The sequence below is a fragment of the Pagrus major genome, chromosome 5 (genome assembly GCF_040436345.1).
Source record: "Pagrus major chromosome 5, Pma_NU_1.0".
Lineage (NCBI taxonomy): Eukaryota > Metazoa > Chordata > Actinopteri > Spariformes > Sparidae > Pagrus > Pagrus major.
The window spans coordinates 32,519,453-32,535,867 of record NC_133219.1 but is presented as its reverse complement, the minus strand read 5'-3'; the positions used below and the strand labels follow the sequence as shown (position 1 = coordinate 32,535,867).

The 16,415-nt window shown below is 42.9% G+C and overlaps 1 protein-coding gene across 1 annotated transcript in view; it reads left to right on the top strand.

The window, feature by feature from the left end:
- Positions 1-366: 366 nt before the first annotated feature.
- The window catches only part of ghra (growth hormone receptor a), a 32,262-nt gene continuing 16,213 nt past the window's right edge, over positions 367-16,415 (top strand). Inside the window, 2 exon segments of the mRNA XM_073466985.1 lie at positions 367-704; positions 9,753-9,868. Coding sequence (XP_073323086.1) covers positions 9,757-9,868 — 112 coding nt within the window. The 5' untranslated portion in view covers positions 367-704; positions 9,753-9,756.

Sequence of the window (16,415 nt, the reverse complement as noted above, 5' to 3'; positions counted from 1 at the left end):
TGAGTATAATTATTAAAGCGCATTGCTTCTTTTCTTCGTATTAGTATTGATTATAAGTCCACACAGAGACACTAAGATGTTTCGTTTTTTGCGTTTTTGTCCTTAAAAATAAAATAAAAAGTCACTTTATGCCTATGTAAAAAAAATCTGTTTCAGACTGATCGCTTTAAAATTAAAATATGCGGTTCTTTCCCATGATAAATTGCCTAATAAAATGATTATTAGACCTCATTTAAAGTTTGGATCTCACCACAAAGCGTGGCAGCTACCGGGTGGTTTTATTTTGGAAGTTTGGCCCGGCAGTCTTTCCCCCTGGCTGTCCTCTGTGTGGCCATAATGGAGCAGATTGGATTGTTGGCGGATGAGGGCGCTTCACCGCCATTTGAAACACACACGTACTGGCTCCGTCTCAGCTACGTAGCGTGTGTAGCCCCCTGAAAGTGAGCTGGATGATGAACTGAGCGGCAGAGTAGACCCAAATCTTGAAACAGGAAAGCGGCACGAACCCGATTTTCCAAATGATCTGGGTGATGTGAAGAAGTCCGAGTCGCAGAGATTTCACCGGGGCCGAGCGGGGCTGAAGTGAAGACGCAGGACTTTTTGGTGCTCTCACGCTGGCCATCAGATGACCAAGTTGTGAAAAGTCGGATCTGCGTTGTCCTTGCAGTTTGTTTTTCTTCCCCCACCTCGAGACTTCGTACCAAGTAAGTGCGTTTATGTTCTTTTAAAACGTGCAGTGCATCTTTTTTTGTTTTTTGGTGTGTGTGTGTTCCTCCTTTTCCCTAAAGCTCTCCACGTTTTTGGCAGCTTACGCACGAGTCGGGAAACTTTGCTGAAATTGCGTTATTGTTTTTTGTTGTTTTTTTCCACACTGCATGCTGCTCATTGCAAAAATATCTTTTGTGGGGGAGATCGCAAACATTAAGCCTTGTTGGTCTGCAGTGCTCGATGTAAATGCGCACTTTATCTAAAGCACAGAAAGTCGAAGTTGACGCAAATTCCGCAGCAACTTGAGGGTTTGCAGAGGCAGTCGGACACCTGAAGAGTCATCTCCTGGGGAGTTTAACACAGCACAGACAGCTGATGAGTGTTAAATCCTGCGGGAGAAATGGAAGCAACTGATTTGAAATGACAACGCGCATTTGAAAATGACAGACTCTTCGACTTGACACCAGCAGCTCATGTGTTGGTCTTTGCCTGGATGGAAACGAGTTTGTCACTTGTGTCCAGTGATCACTTCACTGAGCCTCACGTGTCTGCTTATTTTACTTAAGATGACACGAGGAGGGCAACTCTGATGGTTTTCTTTTAAGCTCTCTTGATCCATAAATCCACACATAATGACAAGTCTTAATGAGAAGTAAGCAGATGATACCAGGTGATGCCTTTTAAGCCGCTTAATTGGTTTCAACAACAGTCCAAACCCCCCAAAGGAATTCCATTCATTTTTATAAACATTCTGCTTTTGTGTGTGAGGCACTGGGACCAGCTAATGTTTGGGATCCCTCCTGGATGGATGACTAAACAGTTGTCACCTTCTCATGCCAACTTCTTCTCTCATCACTGATCTGCAGACTGGTGCACTGACTACAGGAGAGCACCACTGCTCCTCTGCTGTTTTAATTAGAGAGCACAGCACACTGTGATGAGGCGCACTGTGCACACTTGGTCACCGCAGAGGGTACGCACCACAGAGGTGTAATTAACTCCTCAAGGAAAAGGTTTCGTTGCACTGTCGAGTCTCATATGTTGAGTTGTGATTTTGTTTATTCACTCGACAACAATGATTCCCATCACAGTGTTCATCCATAATGGCTCCGAATCTTTCTTTTCTTTTTTTTTTTGCATAAAATCCAGCATGGATATTCACCAGATGGCATCAGTTGAGAAGCCGATTTAGAAATCGTAAACAATCTCATAAAGGACAAAAGATTTTACAGCAGATCGCGATTAAAATGCTCAAGATAAGTCGATCGTGGTGAATTCATATCATCGGGATAATCGTGAATCGAGATAATCGTGAATATCCTCACGCGTATGACTTGAAGAAGATGTCTAGCTCGCTGACGTACAGTCCTGTACTGGTTTCCTGATGTGTTTCGATGTGCCTCAGCCATTGGATCGCACACAAAAACAAGTAAAATGGGAGGTGTGTAAATACTGCAGAATCCAAGCTAAAGGTTACCACCATTTATGGATCCTTTACTTGTTCAGGAGGGACTTTTTAGAGATTCTTTAATTGTTTGATTTTCACTAAAAAACGTGTGTCCTATCTTTGACAAAATGTGACGTTAAAGTGATTCCAGTATGTAAGAGTTTTAAGAATATTTTGATGTTATCGGGATAATATCGGGAATCGGTTATATTGGGCAGGTCAATCGTGACGTGACTTTTTCATATTGTCTCTGACTCTTTGATATGTGTGAGATTATGACCATTGCAAACCCTTCTTCTGTAAGACGGCATACTTTGCTGAATCGTATTTAGTGGGATTTGCTGTTGAAACGGTTGCTCTACAGAGAAAAATGAGGGACACGCATAATGGCAGCTATTATAATAACTACCAGGTAGCTGAAGTAAGAGATGTTTCAATAGATGAGGCGAGGAGTTTTTAAGAGACATTAGTTCCATCAGTTTCTGTCTCAGTAAACACAGCTGTAATGTGCTATACCCTTTGGCAGCTCAGCAACACTTTGGAAACCATTAGATTTTACACACATCCATGTGCACCTCAGTGTTGTTGTTGCATGGTTGTCAGGATGTGTGTGTGTGTGTGTGAGGGAGGATATGGAGCAAAAGCTGCTCATCTATACTTAGTCCTCAAAAACAAGAAGTGGCTTGATAGACTTTTTTATTTTTTATTCGAGATAGGATTGAATTCTAAAATCCAAAATCCAGATTAGTTCACAGGTGACTGTCTTTTCTGATTAGATTGAATTCATTGTCTCTGATATTACCAACTAATTTTTTTTTTTTTACCGTGTGAAGTGTAGATTTTGTGAACGCAATTTTACTTGGCAGGTTTAGCTTTAATATCTTCAACAAACAGCTGCATGTTCGTGCGTGCACACTCGCTGCGTGGAATGCTGCAAAGCAGAGCTTTTCCACAAAGATCACTTTTCAGCACACGCTTTCTCTGTTCCTGCTCGAGTCCGTCTCTCACTCTTGCACTCTTTACCTTGCTCGGTCCCGCTCTGATACGCACACTTGATTTTGCACATGCACGCGCACACACTCCCCTCTCTTTCGCTCGCCTCCCGTGCACACAGACTGCAGCCGGGTGTTTGCAGATGTGTGTCCTGATCTGCTTCCAGCACAGGCTCGTCCCATGCCAGTGTGCTGACTCTGAGTTTTCCACTCTCTCTTATGAAATAAGAGCAGGAGACATTAGAGCCATCCAGTAGCCAGGTCTGAATGCCTGAGAGCTCCCACATGCACACGTTTAAAAATGCATCCTGCGTCTGCATACATGCACACTCCCCCCACAGGTTAATGAATTCATGTAAATACACCCAGCAGTTGAAGGCCTATTAGGAGCAGCTGGTTGAGCTGCAGTTTTTCGGGGCCCCGCCTCTCGTCTGAGGGGCTCTGCTGATGTGGACTCTTCCTCACCAGTGTCTGGTGTAACGTGCAGGCTCATGTTGAAGTCTGCGGTGTGTTTACTCAGATTCTGTTGATTTTAAAGAAAGAGGTTAGTGCTGAGGGGGAGGGTCCGGCGAAGGCAGAAAATCTATTTACATGATTCTTGTGTAATTATTGAGAGAACAAACAGGAGACCTTGGACAACTCTGTGTATGTGTACACTCAAACATGATTATGATGAAAGGAAATATGGTCACGTCTGCCACAATATTTGTTGTCATACTGTCTTGAAGGATAATCTTACCTTGTTGAGATGGCGTGATTGAAGATACCCCACTGTGTTTATATTTTGGACTACTTTATTTTCCTCATACTGTTAAATGGCACATTTAGTTGCTTTAAAGTGATTAAACTGAATTGACTGATTGAAGTTAGCATGCTAACCAGCCAACCCAGGCCTTTCCTGGTCCAAAGCTCCTGTGCTAGTGGTTTATACACTTCACTGGTGCTCAGATCTCCCAACCCTGGCCACTAGCTGCACGGCTAACTGAGCTAACAGCAGCTAAACTTGGCAGCAGTTAGCAGTTCCAGCTCTTCCAGTGATTTGCTGCCTCCTATTTGTTTTGAGTGTAAATTCTTACATATTGCACCTTTTTAAACCAAGTAGGAAAATCAAAGTGATTAGAGGAACTTCCTAAGATGTGTCTGCCAAGCGCCTGACTTTTTTAAAGCCACTTTCAAGTACTTAAAATTCCAGATTATTACAACTTTTCAGAAGTCCTGCACTTAGCATGTCACTTTTCACAAAATGGCATGGCATGTCAGAGGGTGAGCAGCTTAAAGATGGGTGACGTAAGAAATCACAATGTTTGTAGCAGCGCTGGCTCGTAATGTTTTCACCTTGTTAGTATGTGTGTGTCTGTCTGTGGACAGATTTTATCACCCTGATATTGTCACAACTGGTCACCAAACTTCACAGGTGTGTGGTTGAGATCAAATTGAAGGCCGAGCTCAAAGATGGGCGTCGTCCGAGCAAGTGGATCGGATGTAGGGGTCGGCCCCCTCCCTTTACTCCCCTGACCCACATTTGTAGTCCGGGCCACACCTTCACCTTTTGTGTCGGGAACTGCCACAGAAGCAGCTCAGAGTACTTTGCCAGTTGTCTGACTGTCTGTCTGTGGACTTCACTACCGTGCAAGATGCATTCGTGAAACTTTCCAGGTGTGTAGTTGAGATTCAAGTGAAGACAAGATGGTCTTTAGTTTTACGTATGCGGCCACACCACAGGCTAGCTAACGTGAGCAGTGGCTGTTCCTCTTTGAGATTTTACTGCCCTTAAAGATTCATCAAGGCATTACGCTTTATTCACACAGGTCCTTGAGAAATCAGAGGCTTAATAGCTTGAGATTTTGTTATATAGGCCTAGTAATTTTTGTAACCAAAGTAAGTAACAAGGTCGTACCAGATTGATTCACATCTTCCTTTACTTCTCAGTAAAGTCCAACCGATAAGCACTTTGAGCATCAGGGTATTTGTATAGACGGATAGACTGCAATGAATGATAGAGAGGGGGTCTGTAGAAAGGAATGAAACACATAATGAAGAGTGCATAGTAAGGGGGCAAGAGATCAGGTAATTAGATCAGATAATGGGAGGCATTACATTCACACTATTGCATGCAAAGACTCAAAGAATCTTTAACACCTTTAAAGTCCACGAGAGACTGATGCAGTCCTTTCAGACTCGAGGCATACATCAGGCGCCGTCTTTACAGCTGCAGCATTGCTCCAGAGGCCCCGACTATCCGGAGAAACCATTAGAAATATAGCTGAATAAAAGGAATGTCACAGGATCAACAGCAGCGTGGCTATAGACTGTAGGTGTCCCATGCTTTAAAGGCCCTTAAAGGGAAAGTTCTGAAAAAATACACCTTTTTACCTCTCACCTATAGCGTTGCAGAGTTCTACCGTCTGCCCTCTCTCGAATATAATGGAACTATGTGGCTCTCGGCTTGCGGTGCTTGAAAATGCATTTTGTCTTATTCCTCACTCAACATTTAACTCCTCATTTTGAGAATTTGAACCCTAAATATTGAGTTGCCAAAGCTTTGAATCAGCCAGCGGTTGATGTGTCTGCCGGTGCATCCGTTCATCTCGAGCAGCCCAAAATCGCAACGTTTGACGGGGACAGAGGGAGTTTTGTCCATGTTGATTTTACCTGCTTCTCACCTATGCCAGGAGCACCTCTCTCACACTCTCTGCCTGCTTTACACTTCATTTCAGTCACTACGACTGTCTGATATTACTGGAATGAGAGACAAACAATGATAAGGAAAAGAAAGATAAAGCTTAAAGTTTGACGTTATTTATCCTAACCCTAAGCTGCGAGAAAAACACCCCTGCCTTCTATATACGACTAACGAGTGTGTGTTTACGGGAGTGTCATACACAGATTGAGGTTGACAGCTCATTGAGCGTTGAGAATGTATAGAAGGTCCATCGCAACATGGGATCAGAATCCCATTCAAGGGAGACCTCATTCTTCGAAAGTTATTGTATTATCATGTTAATGAATGTATGATGTCAGTGTTTACTTTTTTTCCCACCAGAAAGTAAACATCACCCGTTTCCTTGTCCTCCCCGTCAAAGTAGATCTCATCTGCCTCGGTCTTTATTGACTTGCAAACATCAGAGCACGCTTGTTTGTTTCTTCATAAATCTTTGAAATGTGACTGAATGTCCACACCTCACAAAATTTGAACATTTAGCTCCCCCGGCGACTTGTCTTTCTGCTTTCTCTCTGGAGAAACCTCAAAACTAAACTTGGACTTGCAACATCGCTCTCAGTGTGTCTTTGTGTGTGTGTGCATGCTTTACTTCTGGAGCTTTAGAAGAGACTAAACACAGAGATTATGTGACCTCTCACCCCCTAACCTTTCTCCTTTCTTTGTCTTTGGCTGCACCCTTACACCATCACCACATCTTCTCCTCCTCCCTCTCTTGTCAGCTCCTTTTGGACAAACACAGATGATTGATAGAGATTTGAGGAAACATGGGAGAGGCATGGTGCTGGCAGTGGGGTGCCAAAGCCAAGATGTTGGTTGTGTGTGTGTGTGTGTGTGTGTGTGTGTGTGTGTGTGTGTGTGTGTGTGTGTGTGTGTGTGTGTGTGTGTGTGTGTGTGTGTGTGTGTGTGTGTGTGTGTGTGTGTGTGTGTGTGTGTGTGTTGGTGTGTGTGTGTGTAGGGCAGAGGTAGTGGGAGGAGGGTTGACCAAGGAGGCCCTAAATGTTTACGGAGGGACCCCAGGAGAGCTTGGCTGAGCCTCCCTCCTTTCTGATTGGCTCAGGCAGCTTTCCTGCGAGTCTAAGAGCCTGTAATTGGCTGAGAGAAGGACAGGAATAGGGGGAAAACGTGCAGGAGATGGAGATGGAGCACTAACCTTGCCAGGGCTTTCACAGACGCTTTCACATGAGAGAGGGGGGGGGACTAATGTTAGGGTTAACATGAGGCCACATGTTGGGGTGGAGGCGCTTTTTGGCCCCCTTTTAGGTTCCTCAACTGATCAGAGAATGTGAGACTTTGAAGGAAAAGACAACGTGGAAAGAGAAGAAGAGCAAAAAACTTCAACCTTCCCAGAGTCGTAAAGTGGTTTGAAAGTGCTCATCAGAGGGTTGTGAAGTTCACTCTAATAATTGGGCTTTAACTTTTTGAAAAGGGAAAGGAAAATCTGTGGACAAGCTGCAGAAAATGAGCAATGTAAATGGAGCATTTTAGTCGGGCCAGAAGAGCCTGCTGCCTGACAGGTCTCTGCCATAAATTCTTGCATTGTATAACTTGGCCTTGCATGGCCTCTAACAAATGGAATTCATCCACACACACACACAACTTAATGTTTCAATTTTTTCAGCCTGTGAATTGGGGAAATCAGTCGTTGTGAGTTTTTACAGCTTACAAAAAACAAACTTAGATTTTGCAAGGATGTTGAGTTGCGTTGATCCTGTCGTTTGATTTGTTTTTGCAGAGGTGTATTTGTTTTGACGTGTGCATGCACATGTAAGTTAAGCTGCTGCTATTTCTGAAGTTATGAAGCGCCACTGTCCGCCACTGTTTAGAAAGGAGTTGCGCATGGACGGACATGGTGACACAGACAAGCCATGGGAAATTCAAAATAAAGGCGCATTTTATCGGTGGCGGCGATAAGAATCGATGTTTTCACGTTGCCCGATGCTGGTGGATCGTTGATCATTGAATTGATACATTGATCAGGATTGATAGGCTATGAAAACTCATCAAATTTTCCAAAATATGTGAATATGCAAAGATTTTTCTTTTCACAAGATGCCTCCTGAAGTCCACTCTCAGTGTATGTGTGCAGGAGGATCAGGTTTCCTCATCACACTCGTGTATGCCGAGTATTGGACCATGATTGGCTTCCAAACCATTTGTGATGTCACAAATCATCCTCGTAGTCCCGCCTCTTAAAATCAGATTTCATTGAGTGCAGAGAAAGGCACACTTTCCACAGATGAGTGTGAAAACTGCCTTCTGGTGTCAGCCTCTGCACATACATCGTTCAAGACAGTGAAGCTACACATTCAACTGTGGGAAGAAGAAGAAAGGGGGAGGGGGGGACTTTAAATGTGCAGTATATCTAATCCACAGTAACTGGATTGCTGGCCTTACCCTAAATCTGTGCTTGATATGTGCTGCTATATGAACACTCCTCCTGCCAGTATGTCTCGCAATGCTCTATCCAAGATTGTCAGTCTTGAAAAAGTGCCCCAGTTTGCCACATTGTTGCTCAGTAGCTGTCACTCTGTATAATGTAAAAATGCTGGGAATGCTTCCTGTTTCTAGGCACGGAGCCCAAACTTCTTTTCCCGTAAAAACGAGAGAATTTGATATGTTGTATAGCTCACTAGTTATAAGGCATGAAGATCCTCTGTTCTCAGATTACTCCAGAACTGGGGGGGAAAACACTGGCAGCGTCGCCCTCAGAGACACTGTCTCCACGTTTAGGGTTGTTGGCAGCCCAGTAAAGTTGCGGAGACGCAGCTGTAAATAGCCAAGGGTGCGGACAGAAAGTTTGGCCTATATTTAGAGGTTGGACTTGACTGGTAGAGTGTGTCCACCAGCTTATAGGCCGGGAAGTTGTTTTTTGTATAGCACTGGGGGGGAAAAAAAAAATCTGGTGATCTGGAAATCAAAATCTGGCCAGGATGAGAGAGGCAGTCACCACATTATCTGTGTGAAAGGTTTTGTTGGGAAATTCAAGTCTAGTTTGTAGAGGGGGGGAGGTAGTGATACTGCGTAGGTATGGTACAAATGCTGCAGCATGTGGAGTTGATTTAGTTTTGGATTTCAGAAGCTCAAAGCTGCTATAATCGATATTATTGTATTAGCAATTGATTGAAATGGCTGTTTGTAATGTGAAATTGTAGCTCGTCGTCAGTTTTTACCTCTCCGCGACATTTTTAGTGTTGCTGTTTTCGGTTACACAGCCTACACCTTTTATCCCCTCACCACCAGGGGTGCGGGAAAAGATTTATTCTTAGATTGACAACAATCTCCTTGAATCTCTGGTCGGAATAAATTTGTTCTGTCTGCGCACGTCGGGTGACGTTGCTTCCAGGAGGGACAGAAACATGGCGGTAGCAAAACCCAACTGGTCCGCGGCCGTCGAAAGACTTGAGGATAATCTCTTCGTCTTCGTTACCCTACTTTTGATAAAGTAGTGACGAGTCGTGTAACATGGAAGAGTGTTGTTTAAAAAAAAAGGTTTGGCCTGGCATCGCTGATTAAAGATTTAATTACCGTGATATTTCCTTCATTATTACTCGAAATGAGAAAATTATTTAAAAAATGTTTATTAACGCGTGTACTGTACACTGAAAAACAGGCTTCATACATTCGACTCTTCCAAATGCTGCAGCGACGACCCTGGCATGATAATTAATTGTGACATGCTCCGTGTTAGGTTTCACATGCACCAGCTGAAAATAAATGGCACCCACAGTTTGTGTTCACAAGGCAGAGAGAAAGAAAGGGAGAGAAAGAGGGAGGGAGAAAAGGTTTTTTTCACATGGACATGTCATCATGGAGTCCAACTGATAATTATAATCACTGTGTCTCTGTCCCTTCCTCTCATTCTCCCCTCTGTCTCTCCCCACAGCATCATGGCTGTCTTGTCCTCCTCCTCCAATCTCCTGCTCCTTCTCCTAGTTTTCTCCCTGGATTGGCTGTCCACTTCAGGATCTGCGTTTCTGATGGACCACATGACATCATCAGGTAGGTTACTGCCGTTTTTTTTTTTTTCTGCTTTGCGCGCAGGAGAAATGCACTGATACAAGACCAGACAGACAATCATCAATCTTGCTACACGGAGCTCATCAAACATTAACAAATGTGATTTTTAGGATCTGCGCACAACACGCTGTTGACACTTGTTATCACGTCTTATGTCAGACATCAGTTGCAGAATGCCGTGTTTGCTCAGATACATGTGGAAATGTTCGCTGTTGAGCTAACGCAACGCTTTCCTGGTTTGGCTTGTCAAACAGGCTGCTGATCAATAGAGCTAGGGTAAATATATGGCTGGGGCTTTCTCTGTCAAAGTCCAGGGACAGGACCGCGTAGGATGTTCAGCCAGCTAATCCAGCTGACACTGAACTATTTGGAATAATTAGGTGAAAACATGCTGCGGCTGAGAAAAAAACAGACATGAGTATTGATATAGTTTTACCACTTGAACTTCCTAAATAGTTGGTCTCTATGCGGCCTCTGATTTCCACACTTGATACTCAGAGTCCCGTTCACAAAATCGCCTGAGAATGATGATTTGTCATCTTCCTGTAATGGCTGAAGCCACTGCAGCTGGAATGAGGTGACAGTGTGCAGCCCTGCAACCTCAGCCAAAAGATTCTTGTTTATTTAAAGTCTACCGATGCTAGGACAGCACATGAAGCCCTCACAGCCAAGATTCAGCAGCTCCCATGAGCGGATCAATGCCGCTGTTGACTTTGTCTCTGAACTTCTTGAAAAGAAAATGTTGCTGTCTGTCATTTGGTTTTGCTGTGTCTGCATTCCTGGGTTTCATATTAGGAGGGAGTCTACATCTGGATGTGGGATAAGACACCGTTATCTAAAAAGAAATGTGTTAAGTGTAGACGTTGGTTTTGGTAAGGATTACAGTGCTGTAAAATTAATTAATTAGTAATAGATAAATAAATAAACAAAAATGGCAGCCTACCCAAATGCCTTTGGGACATTGGATAAAGTCAAACATCAAACACTACTGAACAAATTGATCTGTTATCTGATTGCCACAAAACTATTGTGACAATTGTTTAATCATTTAAGTCATCTATCAAGAAAAAATATTAAAAATTCCTTTTTAATAACATATTCAAATTAATGAATTATTGATATTAGTAGCTATGCACAATACATAAGCCCAATATTGGTAAATTTGTGTTATTGGCTGTTTATCTGTATTGTTGAATTATATAAAGTAAATTGTTTTCATGGCCTTACAATGCACGACATCTACTTTTTGATACAGTAGGTCGGGGCAAGCACCTTTACAGTTTGTTTGTGATCTGCATCGTGCAATATAGGGTCCGCTTTCCAAGAGGAGGGAAAAAGTCTGTGAGATTTAACACAAGTATATGGAAGCTACGGAATATTAAATTGTCCATCTTTCCTCGCCACATCTGAGCCGCTCTTACCCTCAGGTATGCATAAACTACAAGTTATGAACTTCTTTTTAAAATACGAAAATGTTAAATTATAGGTAATCTTATAGCATCAGCTCTGAAAAGCAGGTTATTGTAGGTTCTCAGTATCGGCTTAAAAAATAAACATGTTGTGCATCCCTATAATTTAGTTAGGTTTTGCTTGAATTTTTTAAAAACTTGAATTTAGTTTATCTTTTCAACTTGTCTAAGCATTCTCCGTTCCACTTAAAGGAACATCCAATTTTGCCTGCACTTACTGGCACTGAAACTATTTGGCAACACGGTGAAAAGTCGTCCTTGCACGTGCACCTCTGAACATTCATATGGTGCATCTGCTCACTGCGATTAAGAAGTGAGCCGGACAGCATTTGACCTGGATGATCTCCAAACCGTCTCGGGTCAGTCTGGCTCCTGCAGCACCTGTTGCCAGAATGCACAGCTCACGTGTTACCTGGAGAAACACTGGGGGAATTTTGGCTGTGTGATACGTGCTCTAATTGAAGCCCTATCCATGTGGACATACTGGATACCTGCACATGAAATGATTTCTCAGCATCATTTTAAATGCATTTCTGTAGAACCCCTTAAAGAAATGTTGTTTGGTTATGGAAAGCTATTACATGAATTAAATGCCATTTCAGTTGCAAATAGTCGAGCATTGCTATTTTCAATATCTTAGCAACTCAAACATTCACAACATATTTGATGTAGCTGACATTTAATGCATGTTTTCTCTGGGGGTTTCGCCATTATGATTTACAAATATAAAATAAATATAGTCATAAGTGGTCATTTTTTCACTTGTAATTCTGCAATTTTTTCATGGCATCCTGTCAGAGACATTGTTTGGCACCTCATTAGGGCACTTCTTCTTTCTTTGAGTGGGTTTAGAGTAGGGTTGGGCGACTTGGGCGGCATATGATGATGTCTGCAGTAAAACGTTGTGATCGTCGATGACATCGTTGTTTACGAATTTGACGCAGCATGTCCCCTCGGTGTTGTCATAAGGCAGCAGTTGCATATTAGCTCACCACTGTAGCCGCTGTTTCCCACCATTGCTCTGACGTGAACCTCCAACTGTCTCACCCTGCAGAGGAAACTATCTCCCGTTATCAACAACATACATCCCCCTCTGCACCACTTCTCTGTAACTTAGCTTTGTTCAGCCTCATATGCATAAAACAACATTGGCCGTCTAGCCAAACGGCACGACTAACTGAGCTGGTTTAATAAGAAAATAATAAACGGGACATGGAGAATGTTGGTGCACTTAGCAGCAGCATACTTACTTTCATTTCCTCTCCCCACATATCACAAACAACAACAGCTCTTGCTCTACGGCAACTCTGAGGGACATGCCTCTTAATTGTGCTCTCTGGTGGGGAGCCTTTTGAATCACGGTGTTACGATGCTCGAGGATTAGTAGTCGATGGCTGTCAGCCATCGGCGATGGACGATGGCATCGTTCATCAGCCCAACCCTAGTTTAGAGTAAAGCAGCTGTAAATACTACCGCTGGCATCTACGTGAGAGTGCCAGCTCATCATGTCTTCTCCACACCCTTCTTCTTTTCTGTCTTAGGTCAGAATAGTTAGTTGTCCAGTCCGCTGCTTTTTAAAATGCACTGGTTAGGGAATGATGAAGTCAAAGCTTCACCAGTTAATAATCAGTTAAGTTTTGGGGGAAATAGATAACTCAGTGGGCAGATTTGGCAGAGAAGTTTGGTTTGAGGGCATTGGCTCAAGTGCCATGTGGTGTGAACATATTGTTCTTTCTTTCTTGCTGTTTTTAGTGTTGAAAGCCGTTTTGGCTTTTCCTAGTGAAGCAATTCTGGTGCCAGTGCTGGTACCAAAGCAGCCAAAATATTATGTTACACAGATTTTGGGTTTAAATCAACCCGGATTGTTTTCTTTGGGAGAGTAATTTGGACTTAAGTGTATCCAAGCCATCCCATTTGGCCTAGGCAATCATGGCCAGCAGCCATTTTGGCATTCTGATTAGTAATTTACGACCTCAATAGTTTTTTAGCCGTTTGTCATACATTCTCGGTTAGTGCTATGCCTTCAAGTCATAGTTTTGTTGCACTTTGTGATGAAGAGAGGCGAGGAAGCAGTCTGGGTACAGTAAGTGGTTTTCTTGTTTAGTTCGGCGTTACTAAGTGAGAATCACACCCCAGAATTGGCGTGTCTTGATAAGATACTGCCGCAGCTATGTGATAACGTGAAAACTGGATCGGTTACATGATCGATTACAGCGATATTATAGTTAAATTATGGAAGCATTTTGATAATATTCACACATCAAAGACTTATTTCAGCACAGCTATTCTTTATCTTATGATGCCATGTTCAATTTCAGATATATATGTTAGTTTCTGCAAAACCACATGAGTTTAAACTTTGCATTTCTTTATGTTCCAACGTTACATTTGTTTAGGTTGAATTTTTCTCCTGACACAACGCTGTGCTTTTGCTCTGGTTAGTCTTAGGCACAAAAGCCAATTTGATCTGTTTTAGATGCCAAAAAAACAGGCCTGTCTTAAATATAATTTTTTTTGTTGCAACAAACACAGCTGACAATTTCCCCGAGGAAAATATCCAGTGGTGTGATGCTTACAAATGTTGAAACACAGGCTCAAAACATGGTCACTGGAAGAGCTCTTTTTACATCAGTCTATCCTGCTGCTAAACCAGAAATCAGTGTGCTGCTTAATGAGACGGATAAAACTGTATCATATCATACAAGCAAAAAACCAGGTGTCTGAACTGTACCATAAATTAATTAGTAAACCACACCGAGTTTTTGAGCTCTATGTCTTTGCCCTCAGGCTTTTTGACTTTGTATTTGTTCACAGACTGTAGCAAATGTCTTTATCTCCGTGGGTTAACATTACCTCTCTGATAAGCTCTCAGACAAGCCGCTGATAGGCAAACCATCAAACATTCGGACTGGTCTGCCTCCTCCTCTCGTTAAAACAGCCTCTGGTGGTGATCTATCCCTGGTCCTCCTCAACAACCGTTAAAACATCTGTAAACACAAAGCAGCCACTGATAGCACGAGCAAACACACGCAGTCTGTGCCTTTCTCAAGCTTATACCCCTGTATGAACTCCGATCCTGACACCTGCTTCCTGTAAACCCTAAATGTCTTTATTTGACCTCATTAAATGATCCGATCTTGTTTATCAGGTCAGTAACCGTAAACATTGCCCTTCTTCGTTGCTTAAAACCATTTTGCTGTTCCACTCTGGGATCTAATAGAGCCTTCCTGAAATTCTGCGGGTTCTTCTTTTTATGTCTGTTGTCGAGCCAGCCGCATAACAAGCCCAGAGTAGACGTTTGGAGATGCTCCTATGTATTTAAAGGCTTACCAGAGCGATTATAGCCAGTGGTAGTCGTTTGTCTTGATCTGTCCTCACACACAAACACACACACTTTCTTTTTCTCCCCCCTCCAGCATTTCCTGTGTGGCTGTCTATGTGTCTCAGGAGGACTTGTTCCTCAGGCCCGTAAATTGATCCAGCTTAGTGAGGCTGTGTGCTCGACCACAGAGGTGGTAACCAGTGGTAGAAGTACAGAGGTTTGGTTTCCATTTGGCAGTTACATCTGCTTCAAAAACACACAGTCAGTGTCTAAGCCCTGAGCAGCGTACTTGGGGCCTTGTATGGGAAGTGGTGTCTGTAATGGAAGGATAGCTCCACAGACGCACATCCTTAGTTTAACTAAATTGATTCTTAAAGGTTTATAAGCAGCAGTGCTGACTGATGAGTATTACAGAAAAAGTCATAGAGAGGCGATGTGAAACTTGAACTTTCTGAAGTAAGAAAGAAGAAGAAGAAGGAAAATCCAGCAGTGACCTGCAGTGCTACTTTTCTCTCTCACACATCAGCACCTGATTGTTGCTGATTGGGCTATTTGTCGACTTTTCCCGACTTAAAAATTGCAAGAGTTTCCTTTTGTCATTGCAGCACCTGTCTCTGATTGGCTACCGACCAATCACCAGTGGAGCTAAATCAGACTGTGATCTTGTTATCAAGGTAGTTTTCAGATGATTGTTGAAACAATCACCTTACTATGTAAATTCTCTATACATTAACGGAAGCGCTCTCTGTTGGAGGGTTTTCTCCACTGTAAACATTGCAGAAAACCCTGCTTACCTTCCCAGAAACACAGAAGAAGTGAAGATAAGGAGAAAGAAGTATAAAGGAGAAACAGCTATGATCACATTACAAAAGTCTATTTAGGCTTTTTGTTGACTGTACAATGTAATGGCCAAAGACACCATTGACCTTTTTAGATTAGTTTACTATAACTGTCACTTTTACTATGCTAATAATTTTGTCTGCCACCGGGCACAAAATCTCCCAGGAAATTGAAGCTGGCAGCCTGGCACCGGTGCTATTCACTTTCATGTCTCCATTTTAGTCTTAATAAATGAATAAACTCATGTTTTGTCCGGTTTTGTTGGTAGTTGCTACTACGAGATGGACAGGTTGTCTTTACAACAGCGGCGCCAACACTGATGAAAGATGAGAATAGAAAGCGTAAGGTCAGACGCCCCTGCTCATCTTTATTCCCTCTCACTTGGACATAATATGACATAACTAAGCCAATCCTGTGGGCTGTAATGCTATTAGAGGAGATTAGCATCATTAGTTCTGGCTAATAAATCGCTGGGACCAGAAAGAGCTGGATGGGTCACTGCATGGTTAACGCACAGCAGATTGTGTCTGACTAGACTTCAAAGCTGTGAGCGCTGATAGGAGTCATGAGGATCAGATGGAGCGAGCGATTGTCCCAAACTTTACACGGGGAGAAAAGCCATAGGTCCTGTTGTGTGACTGGGAGGAAAGGCAGAACGTATTCAAGGAATCTGGACAATGGCACTTTGATAGTCTTTGTCGGTTTTTGTTTTGGAGGTGTAAGTTCAATGTGTGCGCACTTGTGTGTGTCCGCGCACTCGAGTGTGAGAATGCTTGTGCCTGTTGGCAGTTATTTATATCACCTGTTTACATTCCCCTGTTTGTATCTTGTTGCAGTATCTCACCTTTCTCCCCCTCTCTTCTGGCCCACTTTCTCGCCGCCTTCTCCGGCTCTCTCG